This window comes from Battus philenor, unplaced genomic scaffold, assembly GCF_028537555.1.
Source record: "Battus philenor isolate CCGP_79_NKW_IND1 unplaced genomic scaffold, ilBatPhil1.0.hap1 SCAF_14, whole genome shotgun sequence".
NCBI lineage: Eukaryota > Metazoa > Arthropoda > Insecta > Lepidoptera > Papilionidae > Battus > Battus philenor.
In genome coordinates, this window is record NW_027181676.1 from 578,483 (window position 1) to 606,298 (window position 27,816).

The 27,816-nt window shown below is 33.6% G+C and overlaps 4 protein-coding genes across 5 annotated transcripts; 2 read left to right on the forward strand and 2 right to left on the reverse strand.

The window, feature by feature from the left end:
• Positions 1-3,866: 3,866 nt before the first annotated feature.
• LOC137918485 (uncharacterized) lies at positions 3,867-9,741 on the reverse strand. Its single transcript, XM_068761306.1, has 3 exons — positions 9,670-9,741; positions 6,755-6,830; positions 3,867-4,504 (listed from the first exon to the last, which is right to left on the reverse strand). Exons 2-3 carry the CDS (start codon positions 6,828-6,830, stop codon positions 3,867-3,869), a joined length of 714 nt encoding a protein of 237 aa, XP_068617407.1. The 5' UTR covers positions 9,670-9,741.
• On the forward strand, positions 7,520-9,334 carry LOC137933854 (calponin homology domain-containing protein DDB_G0272472-like). Of its 2 annotated transcripts, none has more exons than XM_068777927.1 (2): positions 7,520-7,720; positions 7,977-9,334. In XM_068777927.1, the coding sequence occupies exon 2, from the start codon at positions 7,986-7,988 to the stop codon at positions 9,030-9,032; it is 1,047 nt and encodes a 348-aa protein (XP_068634028.1). In that variant the 5' UTR covers positions 7,520-7,720; positions 7,977-7,985; the 3' UTR covers positions 9,033-9,334. The 2 variants fall into 2 exon arrangements, with proteins under 2 accessions (XP_068634028.1, XP_068634029.1); XM_068777928.1 differs by lacking the exon at positions 7,520-7,720 and adding an exon at positions 7,816-7,891.
• A 4,480-nt stretch (positions 9,742-14,221) lies between the features above and the next one.
• Positions 14,222-15,412, reverse strand: LOC137918486 (uncharacterized). Its single transcript, XM_068761307.1, has 2 exons — positions 15,359-15,412; positions 14,222-14,979 (listed from the first exon to the last, which is right to left on the reverse strand). The coding sequence occupies exons 1-2, from the start codon at positions 15,410-15,412 to the stop codon at positions 14,338-14,340; spliced, it is 696 nt and encodes a 231-aa protein (XP_068617408.1). The 3' UTR covers positions 14,222-14,337.
• A 2,332-nt stretch (positions 15,413-17,744) lies between these two features.
• Sod1 (Superoxide dismutase 1) lies at positions 17,745-26,547 on the forward strand. The gene is made up of 4 exons (XM_068761283.1): positions 17,745-17,939; positions 19,864-19,914; positions 24,485-24,655; positions 26,193-26,547. Exons 1-4 carry the CDS (start codon positions 17,874-17,876, stop codon positions 26,367-26,369), a joined length of 465 nt encoding a protein of 154 aa, XP_068617384.1. The 5' UTR covers positions 17,745-17,873; the 3' UTR covers positions 26,370-26,547.
• Positions 26,548-27,816: the final 1,269 nt, after the last annotated feature.

The window sequence follows — 27,816 nt, forward strand, 5'->3', positions numbered from 1 at the left end:
GACCTCGACGCTTCCTATCTATCCTTGTTAACCACATCTCAGATCTACAAATCATCACCGTCAACAGACATTGGACAAAGACAATCAAAGACGAAGAAACGTAATAATATATCTTGGTTATTTTTTTCATGAAATATAATAATCACCACACAATTCTTCACCTTTAACACGTTCACTGCGGGCCCAATTTTGAAGAACTTTCAGCTGGTGCGGCTGAGGTCGAATCAGCCTCAAGCTGAACTTCCTAGTAGTGCGGTTGAGGCCTTTTCTGCCTCATGTTCATCAATATTTTTTTACAATATTGAGTCAATGCTTCGCAGACATAAAGAAAGCTATATTTGTCTTTATTATACCTCATATGGTTGAGTGTAAACAGCCGTCGCACTAGAGAGAAAACACGAGTTTTACGCGCCGCACCAGTGCAAAGTTTACCATGAGGCTGAATCGACCTCAAGCCGCAGTGAACGTGTTAACTACGTGTTTGGAATATTTGAAGTGATTTTTGATATTATCATAACAAAAATACATTTCGTTTTCATTTATTATTGTAAATTATAGAGTAACTTGACTAATAATGCTGGCAATACTGTTGCAATCAATTGCCTTTGGGCCCGAAAGGTTCTACAGTAGCGACCTCGTGGTGGATCTGGATGGTGCCAATAGTGGCGTATTTAGGAGGACCCACCACATAGAGGCAGCACAAGGCTTTCGTGGTGATCTTTGAAAGAAGCCTTTACCTTACAGTGGACTTCTATCGGCTAAAAAGAAGAATACTAAATCATGCAGTGAGCTGGAGATATTTTTCGTGCAATCAATTCCCGTTGAGATCCACAGCTTCACGGGTAGCAACCACGAGCTGAACTTCCACTAGTTGGACCAGTGACTTAGTTAAGATCGCTGGAAGTCTCTGGATGTGGTCAACGGAAGACCGGACATCGTGGCGATCTTTGGAGGAGGCCTATACCTTGCAGAGAAGAAGAGTGTGTTTCCACTTTATGTGTAGACAGTCTACACTGCGCTTGCCGTTTAGTGGTTTCCACTCCTGAACTTAAAGGCTGCAGCGGCCATGTGGTCTGATCAAAGCCACTCAATATTGCCAATCCAAATTATTACTCCATCAATATGATATTTTAGATTAAAAAAAAATCTTCTTCTTCTTGAAGTGCCTCTCCAACTAGTGGAGGTTGGCTATCAGCTTCCTGCTCTCTTCCTTATTTTTAGTTCTGCGTAATAGCTCAGCAGCGCTGGCGATTCCGGTCCACTCTCTAATGTTACGAAGCCACGACTTCTTTCTCCTACCACCTTGGTCCACTCTTTAACCTTCCTTTTACCAGAATGTATTTCAATAATTTTTGAATCCGGAAAGTAAATACCAATATAAAATTTCGTATTCCGTAAATCATAAATCACTTCATGTACTCCAATCACTGTTACAATCAGAAACCAGTTAAAATCAGATTTTGATTATTTAAATTCTACATATGGTAAAAAAAATAATTTGAATTATCTAAGATATGAATGCTGAGGACGCAAAAGTATTCATTTACTAGATAATATCAAGATATTTAATTTTATTTTACAACTAGACTTTTCATGGTCGCTTATAGCCTGCATGGAAGCATAACATCATGTATGACAAAGTTAAAGTTACAAAATATGTCGCGAGGAAGACAAAACCAAAGCCGTGAGTGATAGAACAATGTAAGTTTCTCTTTAATTTTATCTTATAAAATTGAAGCGAAAATATCTAGCTTTAAGTTGTATTTGTAGAAACTAAGCATTTATTTATTAAAATTGTAAACATATGCAATTGTTTTATTTATATAAATTGACAAAGAAGATTTGTTTCGAACTTTGGCGTTTACCATTGTAACGCCTTTGTCTACCCCCAAATATATTGTTACGTACTGTGGGTTCTGACTCGAAATGAAACACCACTGGTTCACAAGGAGTCCTTTATTCACAAATCAGATGGTCACCCTACTTTAACACAAAGTATACTTTCGCTTAGTCCAAACTTAGCATCCAAATCTCTCAAGAAATCACTTTCCAAACAACTTATCATATAGTAACTTTGTATCACTGATCGTAGATCTTAATCTTATAACTCGAAAACAACACTGAGTAGTCAACACGGAGAATACATTTATTTATACTACGGAGAAGGTTCTAGTAATTTCTAGATAGTACTCGGTTAGAATTTCCGAGAACCGTACACAAAAATCTATAAATAACTTCAAGGTCACGCCTGTTCTTGATCCTAGGGTTCCGTGTTTATTGTTTAGAGGGTTCTGTAACTCGTGCTTTGTAAAAATATAAAAATAGTCCAAAAGTGTAATTAATACATCTATTTAATTAAACACATCCTACATGTACAAATTAAAATAAAATAAAATAGGAATTATAAATGTAATGCGATGGTAAATAATATGGAATAAATTAAAAGAAAAATAAAAAAACGAACTATAGATATACATGTAAAAAGCCGTTAAAAAAACTAGCTGAAATTAAAATCATAACAAAAGACCGGACTAATAACTAGTAATAAATATAATAATAAGTATTACCTATAACTATATTGCAAAGCAAGAAAATTAATAAAAATATATTTAACATGCTAAATAAATTGTTTTCCCCTATATAAAAGGTCTCTGCCATTAGGCAGGGGGTGGAAGGCACTAAAAGAACTCCAAATATAATCACTTATCGTATCAGCTCTAGGTCATCCACTACAACACATATGCTTTCTGTAAAGATTTCTAAAGGGACCATCAAAGAATGTTTGCCAGTCGTTACTACACTATTGTGGGATTCTCCCCATCTCTTGAAAGCAATGACAACATGAAGTTCAAAGTAGAAGTGTGCATAGTCATCGAGCTTAACCCCTATTTATACCGGTTCTCAAAACTGTGAAAACATTTTTCAACCAATAAAAACCGTCAGCCAATCACAAAAGCAGGAAGTGTTGTAGAGCGCCGTCTCTTTCGCCCGACGTAAATATAGAGCGCTCTGGCGTGGGATTCCCCTGTTAGATGCTTATTGGAAGTGTACTTCTCTCGTTGCTGTTTCAATTTTTAAAATGTAAACCCAAATGCATACTTACCAAACAATATGGACCGCCTTCTGAATAACTTCATTCGATTCATTTTCAATCTTCGCAGATTCCTACCGTTCTCAGCTGAAATGGCTGCCTACTCGACAGCAGAGTCTCTTACGCGCACTAACTTCACTCTTTTTTACTCTCTTCTCCCACTTCACCTACCGAACTAACTCATCATCTCAATTCCAATTCGTGGCCAGTTCACACAAAAATACTTCGCTAGTCGAGCAATCGCCTACTTAGATGTCCATCCCGTAGTACCTGACTTTACTCACTCTTTCGCAATACAATGTGTTCTTCTCTGGAATGCGCTACCCCTCGCTATCAGGATGATCAGGAATATTTGCGCATTTAACGCGAAGATTCGAAAGCTGTCGCTTGATAATCTGACGAAACCATCACGAAAATTGGATTTCATAATAAAATTGATATAAATAGTATATTTAGATTTTATAACACATGTCCTTTTAGTTAAATAAACTATTACTGTGAGCTTGTCTAAAGTGACAGTGGGCGGCCCACATCTCGTGCATCTCGACGGTCGTTAGGGCAGAAAGATTTTCAAGTGGCTACCTCGAGCTGTTAGGTACGGCGTGATTAGGCCTCCAAATAAATGGCGACATAAGGTCGCCCATAAGGATACAGGCAGGGAAATACCGGTAAGCAGTTGATATAAATGAATTAATAAATTAAAATAATTTTGCAATAAATATTTAATTAAATCTTACAACTTATCAACGTCTATATTTCTCACATATATAATAATTTAATTATTATAAACAATTGTTTTAATCTTCTTCAACGGTCGAATATGAGGCCTGGTAGAAATTTTAGATTTTATTCTACAGATCCCTTTGCTACATTTAAAAGTACTTGCATATGGATTGCTGTTAATAAATCTAAATTTACTTCTTGTTTCTTTCTTTCTATAAGTTCCTCCAGTTTCTGTTGTTATATCTCCAGCCTCCCATATGTTAGGTACATGGGTAAAATTTTGTACACTTTTGTACGTTTCTCCGTCTGTACTTCCATTTGAATCGTGTTCAAATTTAGATTTCAAACGTTCTAAATTCGAATATTCTTTTTGCGTTCTTAAATTATCCGAATAACCAAATTTTTCGTCGCCATTTTGATAAGGTTTTAAATTATTTAAACTGAAATAGCTACTAGAAGTTGCTCTTTTTGGTGGAATTGTTTTCATGTAAGGGTAGATCTGACTATCTTCAAGTAAATCGCTGGCTGCAAATTGTTGAGTTTCATAGAAATCATCGGCCTTTAAGCTAGTGGTTGCGGCATTAAAAGTGATAGGTGGCGGTAGTGACGCTCCGTACAAATCCTTGTCCGATGTCCTTGCGTATATATGGCTTAGCGTCTTGAAGTCCTCTGCCCAACGTTTTGATATTTCTGTTAAAAAAAAAAGTATAACAGTAACTATTTTAATCTATGTTACAAAAATTCTAGAACAGATGGCGCTTTTACTTATTTATCTATAATGTTATCAATTGCGCATTTATCAGCGGGCTGGCGGGCAGTGCATTTCATTGCACGACGTTCACTGCATGTGCGGAAGTGGCTAAATATTGGTCCTTTTCTTACTTAGGATGGACTTACGCGAGGTAACGCTTGATTCCATTAAATACTTATCAATATATGTTTATTAGCGAAATTATCATTTAAAACTCCTGGGCATTTGGAAGGCAGATATTTTTTTACTAGGTTGGTGTACTGTCTATAACATTTGCCAAGCGACAGTTTGTCAAAACTTAACTTTAACTATCTCCGAGTTACACATATTTTTGACGCGTTTTTTGACAAAAAGCGTAAAAAAAAACTCTACTGATATCGTTCCGCGACCACCGTATTCATCTGATTTGGCTCCGTGCGACTTTTGGCTATTTAGAAAACTCAAAAAGCCAATGTGAAGATGCCGTTTCGACACGATTGAGGTGATAAAAAACCATATAGAAGGTCTTGGAGGCTATACCGAAAAAAGGCTGTTTTGACTTGACAGGAAAAATATAAAAATATTATAAAAGTCCGTTTTGTCTGATGGGGATCACTTTGAATAAAATTGATTTGGAAGGATAAATAAAGAAATTACATTTAATATAAGAATTCATCTTGCTTTTTGGTCACAGCAGAATATGTGTGCGTTATTGTATCCCGATTAAATAATAATTGTGGATTGTGGGACGAAAGTAATTTGGAAGAATGATTAAAGAATTTATGTTTTATGAACAAACTTACCATACTTTTTGATCACAGATAAAAGTATCGAATATTATGTTTTTATATTGTATCCAGATTAAATAACGATTGTGAAACTTTCAAATAATTCAAATATTATACGTCATTACGTATAATTAATTTTAACATATTCTTGTAAACTTTCTACGCAAGTCACTTAAAACGCGAAAGCTACACAGACGAGCGCATAACGAAAATGTCTCCCGCAACTTTTAACTGCTTGCAAGACTTCGCACAGTGCTGCCAAAATTGTCGAAGAATCTACCACTAAGGTTGTCACTAAAGTAACAATCTATAATAAACTACACAGGAAAGTGACGATAAATGTGTAATTAACCAAGCCTTTCAAAATCCCATGATAAAATTCCTAGACTTGAGTAACGTTAGAACGTTATGCTCTGACAACACTTTAATTCCGAATTCAAAATATTTAAAATCCCATTCTCCAGTACTCTGTCCAAAAACGTCAAAGTGACAACCCTAACATGACATTTGAATCAATTTTAAAATCATGAAAATCTGTGATATAGCAAGTAAGAAATATAATAACGATAATAAATTAACAAAAAAAATAAGAATATCTACTATGTTTTACTAGAGAAATAAGATAATAAAATGAATAAATTTGGATATAGAAACTAGAAGAGAAGGTGATGAAAGTGTGGTGATATATCTATTGAAAAGAATGAGAAGGAATGTATTAGGCGAAGTGAAGAAAGGAAGAATGATCGAGAGAAAAAATATTATTGTAAAAAAGATCCCTGCTACCTGGTAGTTCCAAAGGCAACGAAAACGGAGCCATAGAAAAAAACATGACGTTTGACACTCTTTCTTAACTTTTTAATTGTTTAAACTATCAGTGACATCGGTATTTAACTATATGCTGCAAAGATAGGTGTGATTTTCGCCACTTACCGCATGTCTCGATGACGGAGTTAATCTAACATGTTTTCACTGGCTCATGATTAAATTTCAACTTTCGCGAATTCATTAAACTTGGAGATGAATCGATGCGAGTATAAAAAAGTTTCTTAAACAGGGATTCCAGTGGTCATTACCCCTACGCGAGAAATTTTTTTTAAAGTTACCTCCGGATGAGGCAACGCGATCACCATTTCAGCCACAGGACATACCAAAAACTTCAACATTACCAAGAATTGGTAGCGGTCTGCTACCAGCATTTTCGTCAACGGCTATCTAAAATAGCACAGCGTGAGGGAAGACCACGAGGTGATCTCTGACCGGGAGATACCGCGATCCCCCGCATAGCGCAGAGAGCGATCACCGGGGTACCTTTAGTTGGTAGGAATCCCACATAACCCTGTCCTCCCTCCAGAGGCAGGGCATCTTGAACATCCGAAAGATTTTCCACCCGAAACCAAAAAAAAATATTAATAGGATCCTCACCATCATCGTGTTCAGTAACTCCACCGCCGTGTACAACGCTCGACCATACCACCGCTAACACCATCCAAGGCTGCATCTGTATCGATAAATATTTATCATTAATAACATATATCATACATTAATAACAATGTATATATAGTTCATCGATATTGTCATATCTTACTGCGATACATGGACATAAGATATGTTTATATTAGAAACTTTAATTTAGTTTTTTTTGTTTTTTTATTTACTTTATATTGTACAGGTTGTTCGAAATTTTTCAATATCTTCTCTCTTTAGTTTTTATAGAACCTTATTGATAGTTCAGTTCACTAGACAGTTGACGCGCTACAAATATATTTATTATTTTACAGAATGTTTGGTACATATGGGTAATTCTCATGGAATCTCGAAATTCTTGTCCTTTTAGTTTTTACACAGTTCGAAACTATTCATGGTGGTATTTTTTTTTTTTTTAAAGAACATCACTTAGGCTAAATTTTGGTAATAACCTTAAAACTTTATGTATATCTGTAAGGAATAATAAATATATAATACCCTTAAAATCATTCCCTCACTATGTCCCAAACTTTAAAATAAAACATGTTATAATTTTTTAACTAGAAATTGCTTAAAATTTATGTTTGCGCGTGTGACTATTTTATTAAAAATACATCAAAATTTTAAAAATTCTTCGAATTTAGGATTATAGATCGTAAATAAATGAGGAAATGTTGATTTGACACGTGTCCCTTAAAAAATAGTCATTCCCTCACACCATTACCGACAGTCGATAAGTTAGCGTACTTGAGATTTTTTATTGGAACTTCTATTAATTTTTGATAGTTGGTGACACTAACAATTGCTCAGAATGGCGAAGTTGTATTAAAATTGTCGGAGTACTTGTTGGAAGAAGATTAAATTACAATTTTTCAAAGATTACATTTCAGACAGTCATTCCATCACTGAGAAGAAAACAAAGAGGTAATTACTATATTCGAATATAAATTTAAAAATAAAGTATGTTTTTAGAAGCAGTAAAATCACCGAAAAATTTACATACAGCAGTTTACTACATTTGGAGATTTTTGAGGTTATGTTTTATTTTGTCATTCCCTCATTTCATTTCAAAATGAGGGAATGACAACTAATGAGGTAATGACGTCTAGACTATTTTAACTTAGTTTTTTAATGAACTTGCTTATGTCAACCTTAAATTTACTATTCTGTTTTGTTTTAGAGCTAAAAAATGGCACGAGGAAAGAAACTGTCTGATGCAGAAGCAAAATTGAAAAAAAAAGAATATGATCGAAAACGTAGAGAAAAAATGAAATCTAATCCTGAAGTGTTAGCAAAACTTCGCGAGAAAGAACGAATTTCATATCTTAAAAAAAAACAGAAGGGCCAAATAAAATCTGTAACTGCCATGAGTTCCAGAGAAAGAAGATTAAAGAGAAAAAATTGGAAAAAAAACAGTCAATCGTACAGACACCGAAAGGCACAAGTCCGTAAGAATCTGACAAGTCTCCTCAATAAAGTATCACCTTCAAGTTCTAGACTTGCAGCAGACCCTGTTCTTCAAAATAATAATAAGCGTGAAAGTATGATAGCTGTTTTGAGAAGGAAGCAATTAAGAAAACGTAGAGCAATACAATATGCAAAAATTGCTAAATTACAAAAAGAATTAAAAGAGCAAATTCGACAAAAAGAGAAGTACAAGAAGAGATCTCAAAGGCGAAATAAAAAGGTTTTATCCTCTCCTGAAGCTAAAGTATCAGCACTTTTGAAAAACGTTCAAGGTGTCACTGTTACGCCTTTCCGTGGAACGCAAAAAATTCGCCAATTTGTGTTCGCTAGTGATATATTAGAGTTTAGAAGCCTTTCTTGCTGTCAATGTATTGGAGAATGTAGCCATTTTCACCTGGGATACTACTTATCTTCGAAAACTCCTCATGTTGAAAAAAGACTTGGAAAAGTACAAACGCGGTCTTGTGGTAGACAATCTGCGAATAATTTTTTCAATGATAATGATTCCCAAATTGATGAATCTTATGATATAGGCGATTTCGTTCTCATCAAGTGGAACGACGCAATTTATCCCGGAAAAATAACTTCAGTTTCTGATGATGCCGCTGTGGTAGATTGTATGGAAAGAGTAATTAAATCCTGGAGATGGCCTACACCCAAGGATGAAGCATTGTATCCCTGGACTGATGTTGTGCAGAAAATTGAACCTCCAAAATTTATCAGAAAAGGATATTTTTCCGTAAAGGAAATAAATCAGCTTAAATTGTAAAAGTTAAGACTTGACTGCAAGGTATTCTATTGTAGACTGATTCGGAAAAGACTATTATATTATTATATTCTAACTTGTGTGATATAATATTGTTTACTTTAAGACTAAATGTTGATATTAATGGTTTTAAACAATATTTTAGGATTTATATAAGAGATTTTGAAAATTTCTAAATGAGTTGAATATTTTTAGTCATTATTAATTAAGTTTCATGTTGCAAAGAAAATGCAATTAATATAAAAATGAAAGCAAGTTTTGCTGTAAGCAATTTGAGTCACTTTCAGAGCTGTGTTATTAGATAACTCCAGAATTTTCATATATATATTACCTACTAAAGTTATACATGTGTTCAAAAAATAAATAATTAAATTTTTCATAATAAACTAACATAAACATCATTTCCTCACCACAGTCATTATTCCCTCACTTTTAAAGTTTATCAATATTGATTTACTTCATTTAAAACTCGTTTATTCTGGGGACCACTATATTCCCTAAAGTTACTAACACATATAGTACAAATTTAAGATAAATTTAATAGATATTAACTAAAATAATTCTGAATAATTTAATTTACATTTTTTCGAGATTTCATGAGAATTACCCATATGTTGTAGAAGCCTTAAGATAAACCTACCTTGTCAATTTTGTTTCTGATCCAATTTCATTTCGATCTCCGATCTTTATCTCGTCGTGTCCCACGAGCTGGATGTTACAAAGTAAGAGGTTTTGTGCTTCTGCGTCATTTATAAATCCGCCCCGCGACTGACGTCTCGTTTGGTTACTAAAAATTACCGTCTAGCTGCGACGAATTCTTCAATAATGATTCTTTTATTTATATCTTAACTAAATGAGAAATTTTAGTCTTCTCGATTCTTCTTTTCTGAAAGTCGTGTCCGTATTAAAACGCCTCAATTGATAATAAGCTATTTCCAGTCTATTCTATCTTCTGCCCCTCTTAAGGAAAAGAAATATAGCGTTCAGTTATTATATAACAAAATTATAAAGCATTTTCGAGGTCTTTATTCATCATTCAGATCATTCTAAAACTAAACTTATCTATTCATTACAAGGGCCTCACAGTCGTACTTGAATAGTTTGTATGCAAAACTCCAAATACGCTTTGAATTGTGAAGTTCTTTGCTGAACCTAAAAGTGTTCAAATAAGTCATTTGGGTTAGTCTGAGACCTTAGTGAATTTGCTCCTTTAAGAAAGAAGTCGTTAGTAGAGGCGCACTCCTCCCTAGCATAATACGCCACAAATTCTGTTATTTGTCTATCTAATGCCAAATTATAGAGAAAAATTAATCTGTGTTCCGGTTTGAAAACCGTCGTAAATAAAGTATAAAGAGTTTATATTAGGGAAACAATTATATCCTTGAAATATATTTTGCAGGTCATTCATTTTATCTTCCCACCGGAAAATTCCTAAAAATAGACACCACAAACCCTAAAATGTCTGTCGTCTGTTGTCAAAAGTACAAAAATGAAGGTAGAGCAAGCGCAGTCCTCTCTTCATAACATTTTATTTTATTACTCTTTACTATTTCTTGAATTCCTTTCTACAATATTCCAAGAATATACTGCGAGTTCCGTCATCACTCATCAGAGAGGCTACCGCTGTCTAGGTTGACTCCCATATAAATCTTACAACCTCATTTGAATCCTCCAAATACAGAGAGAGAGAGAGACACCAGGTGCACCATTGTCCTGACAGTTATATAACGAAGATATTGCACTCAAAAGTTTTTATTTCTATTACTAACAGCATCACACTATAGCGATAAATAACCCTCTTACACAGGTAGCCATTCTTGTACAAAATTATATTTTAAACAAGTAACATGTTAGAGTTAACTGTTGATTATTCGATAAGAAAATTTCAATTTACACCAAAATTTTTTGACCACATATGTCCACCAATTAAGCCAAGTTGATGTATATTGAATAACGTAAATTCTTTATGTAATTCAGTTAAAAAAAATATATTTTATAATTCGTCGTAGATAAACGGGCACTTACACAGCGACACCGCAGGGAAAGTAAATAGTCATCGTATCCTGTACTATCATTTCTTCTGGCCGGACACGGCGGGTAATATACCCGGATTAATTACAATATGGCGTCTTTTTAAGAATTAAGATCTTTACTTGTATACATATAACAAAATTAGTAATAGCCGTACAGTACATCTGAACTATTAACAATAAAACATGGCTACCATTTCATTTTGGCGGGAAGAGTAAAATTGTAGGTTATGACTTATCAATAACATTTATTTCAAAAACAGATTAAAAAAATAAGGTGACAAGAAATAAGAATTCTGTTAAAAGTTCTAATGCTGAATGTATTAATTTTAACTTAATTTTGCAAATTTTAGATAACTTGACCCATTATTTACTAAATACGGTCAACTATTTTTTTTTCAGATCTTTCTTGATCAACTATTAAAGCAATAAATACTATCATTCAATTTTTTTAAAGTATTTATGATTAGTTAAATTCAAATACTTGTTAGTAAAACTTAATCTGGAGTTTGTAATGATTTTAATAAGCCCTGATATTTTTAAATTTAAATTTATCTGGTCAAAAGTCATATAGCAGTGCCCTAAAGTGGTCAATTACTAGTGCTCTTTTACCTTACTATTGGCACATCCACCTTGGAAATAAAATTTTTGTTTTTCTACACAGGGTGATTGGAATATAGATATATGTTTTTTTATGGCCCCTGTCGTTAGGGGCCTCTCGTGGCTGTCCTTCCGGTCATTTCATCCTGTTTAATTTTTTTTACGTCTTATTTCATTTCCGCACACTAAATCCATTCATCTTAAGTTCTTTCATTCTTTTTCTTACTTTCCACATTTCGTCTGTCTTACTCTTTCATTCCAATTCTCACTTTTCCTATTCCTTCACCTATTCCCGTCACCTAATTCCTTAGTTTTATAATTTATTAACATTTATTTTTATTTTACAAAATTTTATTTTTCAATTATTATTTTGTTTACAATTTATTTCTTACTTGGTTTTACAATTTTTCTTAAGTCCTACTTTGTATTATAATATCTTTTACAATTTTTCTACATAATTTTTCGAATTTAGGTCTCGTATTTTCATCTCTTATTAGTAAAGCCATTGTTTTTTCATCAACTTTCATGCCTAACCGGCATTCGGAGTCGACCCGGAGTCCTCTGAACGCGGGAAAGTGGGCTACAAGGTGGACCACGATCTGGTCCACTCCCAGTTCACAGAAGCACGCGGGGTCCTCCTTGAGCTTAAACCGGTGAAGGCACTCGGAGAACCCCCCATGCCCCATGAAGAGCTGGACCAAGACCGCTGACCTGCGGAGTACGTGGTAGGTTGAGACGGCGTCCGGGAAAAATTTCCGCGTTGTCGACACCGTCGTATCGTCCATATACCTCCTATTCCATTTGTCAAGCGTTCCCAGCCTAAGCTGTCGCTTGACGAATGAGGGGCATTCCTCGTAGTCTGGTCTTATTGAGCGCTTCAGAGCCGCGTCCTTGGCCTGTTGATCCGCCCTCTCATTCCCCTCCCTCCCCCGTGCGCTTTCACCCAATATAATCTGACATCCTTCCGTGCTCCTCTTACTTTCATAATATAGATATATGTTGAAATTAGAATTTTGATTCTGGTTTTTCTTGTTATCATTTAACTATTTATTATTTCTAAAACTGGATTTTGGAAATAGTGTCATCATTTCAGCCCCTAAACATTTCCTGCTATGCATATGCCTCCCCTAAAGATATCTATGGAAGGATATATTATAATTAGGGGTACGGAAATTTCGTATTTACGAAATAGATGCGAATTAATGCGAAAATTTCATATAAATGCGAATAAATGCGAAATGTATGCAATTTTTCTGTTTTTCAAGATCATTTTTAAATGAGTTAATTGATGAATATACACACTTTCATAGGTAAATTCAGTGAAGTCAACCTCGTATCATAGACCCCTAAGGCCTACGGGATATATTTCTTGGCTTACTTATCAGTTAAGAAGCTCTTTGTTTTGTGTAAAAGACCTCTGGTCAGTTGAAAATCCCTAATTTTTAGAAAAACGCCTTATCTTTTTTTCGAACTCTGCCATCAATGGGCTAATCCATGAACTCATTAATAAAAATATAAATCATAATATGCATGACAATTTGTTGGCCGTCAAATGCAACTTTTCGTCCTTTGATGAAGCAGAATCTAATACAGAGTATTTGACATCCAACTTTACGTAGTGGACGCTTAACTCATCTTTAAAATATACAATGTCGTAGTAACGAACTAAAAAAGAACGCTTAAGGTTGCGAATATTAATTTTTTTACGATTTTTTAATTAACTAAACTTGTCAAATGTTAAGGCATGCACCTTTAATTTTGAAAAATTTTTGTCGAAAAATGCCTATTACCTCAAATTTAATAAGTTTTAAAGTATAAATGCGAAATTAATGCGAAATTTGCAATTTTTGAAAAATTTAAATGCGAAATTGGTGTTTTTTTTTTTGCGAAAATTCCGTACCTCTAATTATAATCGCCACGCTTGGAAGACCGATTGGCGATCGCAGTGTAGAATTATAGTACGCATAGGACGCTTCTGCACATCCTCTAGGAACTTGTTAGCTGTGGCAATCCTATATAATTAGCACAAAGTGTGAATTACTTATAAATTGTATCCCCAGAATTGAACCCGCGACCTACGATCAAGTCTGTTGTGCACTGGGATACCACTGCTCACTGAATAGGGTGTACCATATATTACTTGTTAGTAAATGAGGCATATTCATTCCTTAAAACCTTTTACACCTACTTTTGACTTGTATACATATATTATCTTAATTTGGTATGCATACTGATATAAAATGTACTTTAAATTCAATGTTTATATTCATAAATGTCTATACTCAAATAATGTTAATATTATGAAAATAAAACAGCCATATTTACTTTTCAACATTTATTATTTACATATAAATATATTTTTAATATATATTTAACTTTGTTTCAACAAAACAAACTTAACAATTTGTTTATTTTTTGGCGAATTTCTCTGTCTAACATTTTTACTTCATAATTATTACTCTCTTTCAGCTGAAAAATAACATAATGGTTGTTATTTAACCTTCTTTTCGACATACTTGCATATAAACTTTTGACACACAACATTGACCTACTGAAGAAATTTGATATAATGTTGATAAAAAAGGTTTAAAACTTTTTAGTATCACACAAAGACACAACCTGAGGTCAATAAAGCTGAATTACTTCGAGTTTTGAAATCATTTTATATTCACATAGATTTAAGTCAAGTTATCTACTGTAACAGTATCTTGGTTCATGATCTCAATTTTGATTGAAGACATGCTTGTGTTTCTGTCGATATCAATCTTTAGTTCTCCACCTCCAAACACAGGCTCGTCTCGTCTGATCTGCTGTATCTCTTGTTCCTTCAGCAGCTGCACTCCGGAGAGACCTTGCAAGTTCATCAAATTCTTTATCCACTTCTCATTTTTAATAACTTCAGATGATTCACCACCATCTATACCGTTCAATTGTTTCGTCAAACCTTTTATATCTTTAACGTTTTTTAATATCTTCACATCGTTTGCAATCTTCTCCTCTACATGTGCATTCTTATTTTTATTTTTCACATTTAAATCAAAATTTTTTACTTCAAATTGACTATCTTCAGACTCGTATACTCGGTTCATTTTTTCAATCTCCAACCAAGCTGCATTGGAGATAGAGGATGTTGAAGTAGAACCCTTTGCGTGTCTGCTAATGCTTCGTTCCATACCACAGTCTACTTCATTGTCTTCTTCAATGTATTGTACTTCTTCATGTCCAAAGGGAAATTCGCATAAAGTATTTTCGCACATTAATATCTTCACATTCATGTTTATGAAGAATGATTTTATACTGGAGCTGCACAATGGGCAAGTCTGAAACAGTTTGTTTTTATCAAAATTAATTGATATAGTTAAAGACAATAAACTTATTCTCGCTCAACTATTTTTTACCATGCCTCATATTAAAGAATTCGCTTCAAAATTTTTAATTTGGCACTGAAATCTAACATTGCATTTAAATCTCCAGAAAAAAGGGGTTAAACAAGTCGAATCTATTGGATTGCTCCGTTAAAAAACAAATGCCCACCTGTGAAATGTGGACCCCACATTGGGAAAAACACCTATGTAATTTACGAAAAATACAAAAATAATTATAGTTTATTTTATTTCTATTGGACTCTCAATGTTACCCAAATGGCTTGCAGATTCCACGGGTATGAATTGGCAGTACGAAGTGTCTCTAACCTAAGACCTCTTTTAAAGTAACGAAGCTCCCGTGGGAGCCTGGACTGGACTGGACTACCATAGGAGCTAAAGATATATATACATAGATAGTTAAACAATTACATTACACTACAATGACACAAAAAACAATTACTAGAACAGTTAGAACTGAAGACAAGACACAAAACAAAATATGACAAAATAAATACTTAATATTTAAGAAATTTGGTTGGATGCCTATTGAAATCCTTTTATTATTATGTAAGTACTCATTAGATCCGCAAATTAAGAAATTTTAAGAGGCAATTTTTTTTTAATTAATGTTAAAAATGTGAATGAAGGAAGCATGAATAAGGCCTTTACTCCAATTAAAAAATATCTGCATGTATAATTAATATAAATCTAGTAGTGTATATATAAATAATAAAAAAGAAAATACCCTCTCATAATCATCAAACATTCTGTTACTCTCCATCATGAGGTCACCTGGAAAGAATTAATACAAATTATCTTAACTAAACTGCATTCTATGTAACATATATTTAAACAAGCCATTTGTGTTAAAAAAAAACTAATATGCTAGAATTTTTTTTAATCTACCTTCTATTTATTTCTGAATATGATTTCCATTGCAAATGAGTTAGTAGACTAGACTTGAATAAGGTTAACCCTGATGCAAAATGAGTGCGATGCCACTTGGTTGCAAAAACCAGGCCGCAGAGACAAGAGAAGACAAGTTGATAAACTAACAAGATGATAAATGGATAATATAATAGATGCAACTTCACCCTTTGAGGGGTCCAAGACTCTCACTGTTAACCATTACACTATAACAGAATAGTTATAATAGGGCTTTTTATTTAATATATATGGCATGATGGTCTATCATTGTAAAAGTTTTAAATGGGTAATTTGCCACAATAAATGTATGCAAAAATTAACTATTGACAATGTAGTAAGGAAACTAATTTTTATCTACTATCTCTCCCTTCAGACTTCATATTTAAATTATGATTGGACTGTTAAATTTCAATAATTACAAAGTATTGTTTAATATGGGTTGCCTTGAGAATTATGTAAAAGCTTTAAAAAATTTATTAAAAACTACCTATATATTTGGAGAATTAGTGCATATAATTAAACATTTCCGGAATAGTATCTATCTAATACAATTTTATTATACTTACAGTTTTCTTTGATCAGAATATAGTTGATTTGTAGCTTTTTTCGGGTATAAAAGTCACTTATTTTTCAATTGAAAATAATAACAATTTACACTGTAATCTCTTGCAAGTCTATATTTGAATTGACGAATATTAATTTCTCTGTTACCTTCAAATATTGTTATTTTATTTAACGTCCTTTTGTCCAACTTCTTTGGCTACAGATTTCAGTTTTAAAGAAAACAATAATTTAATAATTAAAATTCATTTTTATTCCGTATATTTATGATTTTTTAAATTACAATCTTCTTCGCTTATTTAAAAATTGACAGAACAATATAGTAGTAATATATTTTAATTGATGGCAATAATTAAATTCATTCTATAAGTATTCGTAAAAATGATATAAGTAGAGGGTAATTTTAAAACATTTTTATTACAACGTGTGCAATGTTTTTGGAAATATTTTACCTTCTTGTTTATATACATCGACTTCTACTACATTCACCGAACAAAGCTTATACCAAAAATGCACAACTGATCTTTGTAGACGAGTAATAATATTGTAAGAATATGTTTACTTGGAAGCAAAAAATCTGTATAAACTTTTCGTTATGAACATGTTCTTTATTTTTTGTTTAAACACTTTTGTTATGAATTTAGCTGACAGGTTGATGATGACTCTAATATATTATCAACACCTGTTAAATTATTTTAATTACTATTTTTAATAGACATTATAAGTCTGAAACTAAGGGATTGTTATTATCATAATTATTTTCGTACCCGTTGAAAAAAAAAGAAAAGAAAAATTGTATTAATGTTCGACTTCACTTTTTGATCATGATTGTCGAATATATATAAGATGTGTATATTTATGAAATATATATAAATTTCATAAATATTGTTAAAAACTTATAAGTGTAAGAAAATCTTGTAAATTTACTTAAGGCGGTTTATTTCTCATTTGCCATTGAAAGAATACTATTAATTCTATTCGACGAATGTTACAACAAATGCCTTATAAAAACTTTTCATTGTTGCCTTAAAAGATTTAATAAATATGGCTTCATTTTTGTAAAATTAGCTCGAATTTTTCCATAAATTGTTTGAGTTATTTGAAGTTTATTAATATTTATTAAAACTTAATTTCACAATTAAAAAAATCTCCTACCAATTGGTAGAAATTAGATTTATGTTTTGGTAGATTGAACACAATTGTCATTTGAATTTTCTTTAATCATATCTACCCCTTATTCTTATATAGCACATGGTAGAGAGCGCTTGTGAATCGTGCGTTATTGATTTAAAGTTCTTATAAGATTAAGTTTCAAATAGTTTAATCTTTGATTATCTAAACTCAATTATAAAGTATACAAAATGCCGTCGAAAGCTGTATGTGTCCTCAAGGGAGATGTTAGCGGCACAGTATTCTTCGATCAAGAGGTATATTTTTTATATTAAAACTGCGGACCTTTGACCTTGAATAATTTGATCGGCAGTACATTACTTGCTGTTCAACATGTAAATTTTATAACTATATTATTCTTGTTGATATCAACTTATTTTTTAACGAGTATTCTAGAATATTATTCTTGTAATTATATATCCTACCATACCGGTGGATATTTTGATGACAGGCTATCCCTTGACATTTTATAAATAATGATTTACTTTATTAATATAATGCTGAATTAGAGTATTTGATAGCATATTTTAACAAAAACTAGACTAACCTAACTTTTATAAAGATTTTCGCTATGTAACTTCGGATATATATCCGTAGATTCTTCTATTACGGTGTAATTTACCTTGCAAGCATATATATTCATCGCATATATATCCAATATTGTGTAACACTTGTTTTGCATTGTGCAATGCAGTGATTACATATAGTATAACAACTATGTTTTCTTTAGATAGATACGTATATTTGTTCAAGTGTAAACTCGTAATGACTAGATAGAGATTTAAAAATTTGGTTAAAAAAACAACAAGAGTGAAGAAAAATGATATCAGATAAACCACTTAAGAAATGAACAACGGAATAATTTACAAATAATTATGATTGTCACTTTCTTATCATAGAAATACTACAAGTAGATAATAATACGTAATACCGGCTGCATCCTTTCACGTGGTTGGTAAAAGTTTTTGATTTTAACATGATTTACACCTCTAATAACACCTATTAAAAATTAAATATAAAAAATGTCGTTTACTACAAAGAAAATTATAATTAAGAATAAAAATTGAAATCGTAAATAAATGTTATAGTATATATAATCTGTGATCTGGGAATGAGAACTAGGGAAGGAAAGTGATCCATGAAAGATGAGATAGATGTGAAGGGAAAGTATATAAAAAATAAAGAAGAAAGGAGAATTACGAATAAAATAAAAATATTAACAACTATATGTATCATAGTAAATATCGGCTTATATGATGATGAACAATTATTTACCAAATAATATGACATAAAAAGTAAAAAATGTGGCCTAAATCACATTAATCAATCAGCATTAATATAATATTGTGACTTGACTTGGTTATTGGACCTTGATACTGGATTTTAATTACATCACATTAAAGACGATAAATAGTTAAAACTAAAAGCTGTGATGGGTTTCCATAAAATCTCAAATCAAGATTTCAATTATTTCACAATACATATGTGAGGTCTTTAAAATCACCATAGAATGTGAAATTAAAAATGCCAGAACATTCTTCTTTATTTGTGGCATCTTTTACCACACAGGCCGTTCATTTGCGGAATGATTTACCACTGAATATAAGACATGCTAAGTCCACTACCTATTCTTAAGAAAATAGTTAAGAAATATTTACTTTTCTTTATTCGCTCTAAGGCAGGGATCCAAGTCAGTTATATAGTTTTATTTATTATTGTATTTATAATTATGTATTATACTGTATTTTAAAGTATTTGCCTTATACATAAGTATGTATATATATGTTTTATCTATATGTACACATTGACCATTATTTAACCCTCTAACGTTTCCATACTATGGTTGTCTGGAAGATATTGCCTTATGTAACACTGCACATTGCACTTTTTCTATGCAACTATATATATATACACACACATATATACATATACTTTTATGTATATTTATATACATTTATCTTTATAAGCTTGTACAATAAAGAGTATTACATCATATATTATATTGTTATGTCCATTATAGTTAAATATTGCTTGTTATAATCTTCTGCCAGTCTCTCAGTTTGTAATTTTATATTATACTTATTAAAATACTCTGTAACACTTGAAGACTGTAATATATTGAAAGGAACCTTTGTCTATATGTCTTTTACTTTAGCCGTTAAATCCTGTATTATATTTCAGAATGATAAGTCGCCGGTCGTGGTGTCCGGTGAAGTAAGCGGATTAACAAAGGTTAGTTATTTTTTTAGTTTAAGTTATATGTAGCGGCTTTGGTTCGGTTTAATGTTCTAGAATATTTCCATTCACATGTGCTAAAAATACAATTGTCCACTAGTTTTACTGTTATACTATACTTATATATTATATATTCTTGATACCTATTTCAAAAATTAGGTTTAACCTTATTAATCAGGAAGCTAAATATTATCAAGAACTAAATATATTTGTAAAGAGCAACTGTTGAGTTTTGATGGCTCTTCTCAGGGGAACTGCCTTTACGGTGGTAGTTTCCTGTGTGGATAACAATGTTGACATTTTATGTTGACAATTCGAAAGTGCTTGTAACAGTCTAAACATAGTATATTGGTAAATATATACAACTGTTTTATCATATTTTCTCTAAAAAATTACTAGATGGCGCTAGTCGTTAAGCCTCATAGATGCAATACTGATTTACCGACGCTCTTTAAAAACAACTCTGTATATAATAGAATTACTACAAAATAATTATATATCACAAAAATTGTGTTTCTGTCTTCTTGGACCTTGAAGAGTAATCTACAATTGTCTGTAAATATTAGAGGGTCCGGAAAGTAATGTCGTTTCTGTTGATATATTTTACAGAAAAACCGATTGATTTGTTACCGCTACGGCATTGATTTGTATACTAGATGGCAAAAGGTTTTTGATAACGAAGGTGAATATATTGTTGATTACAAATAAAAACTTGTTTATAATGTAGTCATGTGAGTTTAACTTAAGAGAGAGATATTACTTTCCGGTTCCTCTAATATTTGACTTTGATTATATCGTCAGTCCTCCTTGTGGGTCCAGAAATAATAAATAGTTAAAAATTGATGTGATATATTTATTTGAATATTTGTAATGGAGTCTTGTCTGGTAATAAGATAAGAGCTAAAATTGATAGAACACTATATCAGGAATAGACGATATCTATATATATATATATATATATATACACACACATATAAAATATATACATACATACATATAATGGTGAAACTTGCTTTCGGTTGAAATTGATCCTGTTAGCCCGGGGACTTTTACAGCTACAACAGAATTGACTTCACGGAGGGGAAGGGTCTGTGAACTTAAGAATAAAACAGAAGCTGGACTGACGCATTCAAGTTGTACGATGACGTTTGCATGTAGTGAACCGCTCTACCAGTAGTAGAGCTGTGTAGTGATGATGTTGTGTATGCGGCTTGGGACGGCAGCGTGGACCAAGGGCGAGCCAAGGATGGATCCGGATCCAATCTCGGTTCACCCAAGCTGTTTAAGGTTAAGGAGCGGGCAGACGCCCCCTAAGTTAGGATATATTAGTATTTAATGGAATCAGGCGTTACTTCGCGGAAATCCACCCTAAGTAAGAAAAGGACCAATATTTAGCCACTTCCGCACATGTAGTGGTCATGTAGATTCGCATTGTTTGCCGCATGCGCATTTATCAGCGGGCTGGCGGGCGGTGCATTTCATTGCACGACTACCACTGCATGTGCGGAAGTGGCTAAATATTGGTCCTTTTCTTACTTAGATATATTAGTAATGATGACAAAGCACTTTTCGTGATTCATTAAAACAATTAATACGTAAAGCGAATGACATTGAAACTTAATTATCGCAGGGTCAAGTCACCCGTCAACCAATGTACTTGTTTAAATGTACGATTTATTTATATTAGCTTTTATTATTCATTGTAAATTACTCTCATTCCCCTACACATGATAATCGACTAAATGTTGTCGTTTCTGTACATTCACGCCCACTGCAGGGCATATATCTCCCTAAAGATATCTATGGTGGGATATATGGTATACCATAATCGTCACGCGTGTCAGACGAGTTGGAGATTAGTGTGGTATTATGGTACACAGACCCTGATGCACATTTTTCGGAAATTTAATTTTGAGCAGTGCCAACTCTAAATACACAGTGTTAATTATATAACACTATTCTGGAAATTGAACCCGCGACCTACGTTCGCAAGTCTTCTACCGCTGGTCTATTAAAAAACGGAATAAGAAATCCACTGGTTGGACCTGGACTTCCTGTTGATTACCAAAAGGATTGTATCGAAGCGGCTTCAATCCAGCGACTAATAATAGTCTTTTCACCTTGTGGGGAACTCTTTACACTGCGATCTCCTAACTCCTGATTCCTTGTGAGCTGATGAGGCCTGAAGTAAGAGATATTGAAGCCTTAAAATTCTGGAGAAGGTCCAACCTCAAGATGGACTGGGCCGTCTTGTCAAGTTGATTAGACGCTGGATCCATAGGAAATATGGCGGTGGATTATGTCCAGCCGTGGACTTTTAATGTTTTTTTTAATGAATAGTATAATGACGTGTTTTTCCTGTTTACAATTTTATATACATAATTATACCCAATGTAGCTTCCTTATTGATTTGTTGTAAAAAGGCATTTTTTTATATTGACGTGTCCGGTTTTGATATCTTATATACAGGTGATTGGTTATTGGCGTAATAGCTTTAAAGGTATGAATATATAGCTCATTTGTCATCAAAAAAAATTTATAGTTTTTTACACCTGTTTACAATTAACCTATACACAGTGATCATTCGGAACACCAAAAAAAATTTATAGTTTTTACATCTGTTTACAATTAACCTATACACAGTGATCATTCGGAACACCAAAAAAAATTTATATTTTTTACATCTGTTTACAATTAACCTATATAAAGTGATCACTCGAAACACAATGTTAGAAGTAGTTGCGGAATGGAAAGGTCCGTGAATATTTGAAAAAAATATTTACCAGGCACTGTGTTGGGACTATTGGGCAATCCGAGGGAGCATCCGGATCTTCTAAGGGATCGCCCTCGCTGTTCGCGAATTAGGGGGCCGAAGGCCGCCCCCTAGTACGAATTTAAATAAACGCCGCCCCAGTTTCGACGTCAAGACATGTGCCTTACATCGAATCCAGGTCTCGATGCACAAAAAGTCATCACTCTCATACACATGACTTGCCGCGCCCTCCTAACCCACGTTCAAGCGAGGGCGGTCTGGAGAGACCCGTGTCAATCCCGATCGCCGAGTAGCCCTCGCTTCGTGCTACAAACACTACACCTCATTCACTACACTATACACCTACACGGGTATAGTACCTCCACGTGTGTGCATCTTTGTTGCAACTGGGGTATGATCACCCAGCGTATTTTTTAAGACCACGGACCTCACGTTTCCGCGGTCTCAAATTCGATGAAGCTGTCAAAACCTAGATCATCTAGCAGGACAGCTTCAAACACATCAAATGCAATGATGAATTGTTCAATCCCTCTGAGATGATACTGAAATGCGACATGCCAATAGCTTCAGGCAGCATAGTCTGCAGAGACAAATATTAAATAATGTAATAATATCGCCACATAAAAAGCCGCTATATGTGGGGATTCCCGCGGACGTTGTCACCACGCTCCACCGTTTGCTCGTCTCGCTCACTCGCACGGCGTGCACGATACGCGCTCTTGCTTGCGCCTTGGCAGGTAGCCAAGACGCAGCACGTGCGCCCGCGGCCGTTGGAGTTCTAGAGAGTCGGATTTGAGCCATGGTTCGATGCGCAACCGCGCGTAGGCGAATTATTCATTTTCCGCGCACAAATTGTTTTAATAATTAAATAAACGTTTTTCCACATCACAATAATTAATTTCAATATATAGTAATAATAATTTTGACAATACTTTTTGTTACTATATTATCATTACGTAATTATTTCAAAAACCATTGATTTTTGTAAAGTATGTAACTTATATTCTTTGTAATGGCCCACACTATTTGGGACTTCTAGTAATTCCCCTGTCCTAGGTACACAGATATAACAATTACAATAATTATTTATTCACAAAATTTTATTATATTCTTACTCTTGTACCATACATGAATTAACATATATACATTCAATTATTTAAAAGTACAAAATTCAAAAATCATATTAAAAGTAAAAACGGAAAAGGTCTCTTATTCAATAAACGAATATTTAAATGACAAGAATCCTTGGCAGTGATGTCGTCTGATTGTTTTGATTTCATTTAGGCTAATAGTAAAGTATTTAATGGAATCAGGCGTTATTTTGCGGAAGTCCATCCTAAGTAAGAAAAGGACCAATATTTAGCCACTTCCGCACATGCAGTGGTAGTCAAAACACATGTGTTTGGCACTAATCGGTGTAACATAACTCATGAAGATGCCCCGTGGAGGGGTGAAACACGTGTTGAGTGATTTAACGGTGGTAGTTGTGTAATTCGCATTGTTTGCCGCATGCGCATTTATCAGCGGGCTGGCGGGCGGTGCATTTTGTTGCACGACTACCACTGCATGTGCGGAAGTGGCTAAATATTGGTCCTTTTCTTACTTAATAGTAAAGTGTAAATGTATGTTCTTGTGGAGTTTCTTCCTGCTTCTTCTCCACAATTATAACACCTTGCGAAGTAGAGAAGAGACAAAAATAAATAAATTTAAAAAAATTGCTGTCGATCAATAAGAGGTTCTATTAAAAAATTCAAATTTTGAATAGTTTAATAATAAAAACAAACTATTGTCCAGGGTAAACATGGTTTCCACGTTCACGAGTTTGGAGACAACACGAATGGATGCACATCAGCTGGAGCCCACTTCAACCCTAACAAGCAGGAGCACGGAGCACCAGATGCAGCTGTTCGTCACGTCGGAGACCTCGGCAACATTGTGGCCACTGCAGACGGCGGTGTCACCAAGGTACGTAGCTCACATCACGTGCGTGATGAAGACCTGGAGGAATTGTAATGGCCAACGGTCACCAAGTTTTTAAATGAGCATATATCCATTGCTTTGACTGTTCTATCTACGAAACAACTTCGCCTAGTAAAATTAGAAGCCAGAATGTCCTGAAACTGTGGTATTCATGTCTGTGGAGTTTGAAAACCCATCCGCCTCATCAGAATCGATGTTGGATAGGGTATCACAGGGGTCGTCAACCTTCGAATATTCTTGTTAGAGTTATTGGAATTTCTTTCTCCACTTCCTTTTTTATTTATACCACAAATCATTCTAGGTAACCGTTGCAAATGAGATAGCTTGGCTAATGGAATTTACTAGAATAAAAAAATTGGCTTCAACTTAATATTAAATATTTTACGATTTAAGTTATGAAATATATAGTTTAAGTTACTTAATAACAATGATTCACTGTAACATGCAAAATTGTGAGCAAAATTCTTTTCGGACATATTAAATCTAATTGTATCTGTAGAAGATAGATACTAATAATAAAAAAATAGAACCTATTAAAAATAGAACCGACTAGAAATAAGACCTTATAAAAATAGAGCCTACAAAAAAAATACCTTTAGCTGACTTTGACTTAGTATTAAATTGTTTACGATTTAAGTAAAATTAAATTTTTCAATTCCTTTCTATTCTTCCTAATCCTTACATTCCTCACCTCGCTTTTGTCGTCTATTCACCGGAAAAGGCTTACATTTTGAAACTTAAACTGGCGGTCTTCTATTCCAACATCTTCTGGAGGAACCTTGGTATTCAATTGATATATGATATCTTAATAGAACCTCTTACAAACACACACGTACAAGCCGATCGATCATGTTTTTTAAAAGCCTTAAAAGTGTCAATGTATAGCTGATGTCGTCAATCCAGCTTATGTGGGTGGGCCACTGGTTCGTGGTCGCAACTTGAGAACATTTCGACCCCGTCATACTGCCATTTCAGACGAGCAATTCTTCGAGATACATCTGTGACTGATTCTTCAGCAGATCTCCTAAATTAATTGCCCTCTACGTCAGTGATTTCCAAAGTGGTCTATATCGACCCCTAGGGGTCTATGACAACCTGCAAGGGGTCAACGTCAGCGAAAAAAAATTTGGGGGTCCATGAAATGAAAGTGGGGTCCACGATAGTGGATCTCAACACATGCACTGATAGTACCTATTTACTTACATCATACTGTCTTATAATATCAAAATATTTACATTATTTATAAAAGTACCTATGAAGTAAAAAAATTATTATACATGTTGGTATTCGCTTTGTGGTCACAATACATTTTCATAACATAACATGTGTTTTTACTTTGTTTTTAACACTATACTTCACTACAGTTAGAAATTTACAGGAAATCAATATCAGGTAAGTAGGGGGTCTACCCAACACGGAAAAACATGGCAAGGGGTCTACGACACAAAAAAGTTTGGGGAACTCTGATCTAGGTGATCTTGTGTTCGTATATTAAAATGCTGACACGATTTTTCTGTTGCAGGTCTGCATCCAGGATTCTCAGATTTCACTGACAGGACCAAACAGCATCATTGGACGCACCCTGGTCGTCCACGCCGACCCCGATGACCTGGGAATAGGTGGACACGAGCTCAGCAAGACAACCGGTAATGCTGGCGCTCGCATCGCTTGCGGAGTCATCGGCTTAGCCAAATCCTAAACTGCTTCACCTCAAAACACTAGGAATATGTTGGTCCAAATATAGGTTATAATCCAGGGGTGTCAAACTTGAGGAAATAAAAGTATACTGTTCCCTTACAGTTTAAAATTATTACTTAATAAAGTATAATTACCAGCAGTGGGAACCCTTTACCCAGCTATATACTACTTAACCAGAACTGCGATGGTATTCAGTAAGGAACCTATATTATTAATGAAAGGTTATTAAAAAAATATATAAAGCCTTTCTGATAATTCTTTCGCAAATATTTACTATATTTGTAACATTTCGAAACACTACTAGCTCTCCGTATTGCCTTAAGTAGATATAATTTGACATTGGCAGCCATCTTGATGAATTTATAAATGTTGCCATATATATTTCCAAAGTTTCTACTGATTAATAAAAAATGGCAACATTGAATTATTCATTGGTATAAGTAAATAACTTGAAGTTGTAATAAAAACATACAAAAGCAGAAAATTTTTTGACCCAAACACCTTCGGGAGGGTCGTAAAAAAATCAATGTCTACATAAAAACATATATTTATATTTCGACTTGTATATTGTAATAAACGTGTTGGATTCTTCCTAGGGCTAGTAGATCTTGGAGATATTAACAACACGAAGTCCGTGTTTAGCCCATATTTATACCGATTCAATGTTGAACCAATAAAAATCGTCAGCCAATTACAAGTCGGGAAATATTGTAGTGCGCTCTCTTTCGCCCGATATATACAGAGAATTATATTTCCGTGGGATTCCCCTTTTCGATGCGCCGCTGACAATGTTTACATCCTAATTATATTTTACTTTTACCTCACTATAATGCAAAAAATTTCATTACGGGCCGCGAGCTTGACACCCCTGAAACTATTCCATAGTGGATTCCTTTATGAAGCTTTTCATGCCACCAAACTCGTTTTAAATCACAATATATGGACTCTAATGTCTAACGTTTAATCTAGTTCGAAGATAGCATTCCTAAAAGCCTTGTGAACTGATGTAAAATTTGGTATTCTGGTACGGGAATATTGGTACGAATTGTTGCTTGGTTTTTTTTTCATAATAAATATTTATGACTGTATTCAAGTATTTTTTTTGTAAATTGCTGTCCAAGTTATATTATTTTTAAAAATGTAATAAATATGTTTCAACCTTTTTAAAATGCCAAATACTTATCCTATAATTTAGATAAATTAAATAATCTAATAATTCTTTTTAAATTAAAAGTTTTTATTTACGTGAAATTAGATGTAATTAAAATAATTTACAGTACCTGAGGATAAATATTGTACATTGACCTTTGGAAAGAGACAATCGGCTAATTTCGGCTTCGTAGAGCACTATCTCTGTCCCACACTTCCTATGTAACATTTTGTCAGTCGTATTTCGTGCGAAAGAGTAACTCTTCGAAGCCAAAGCATACGAAGAAAGCCGATGTGCA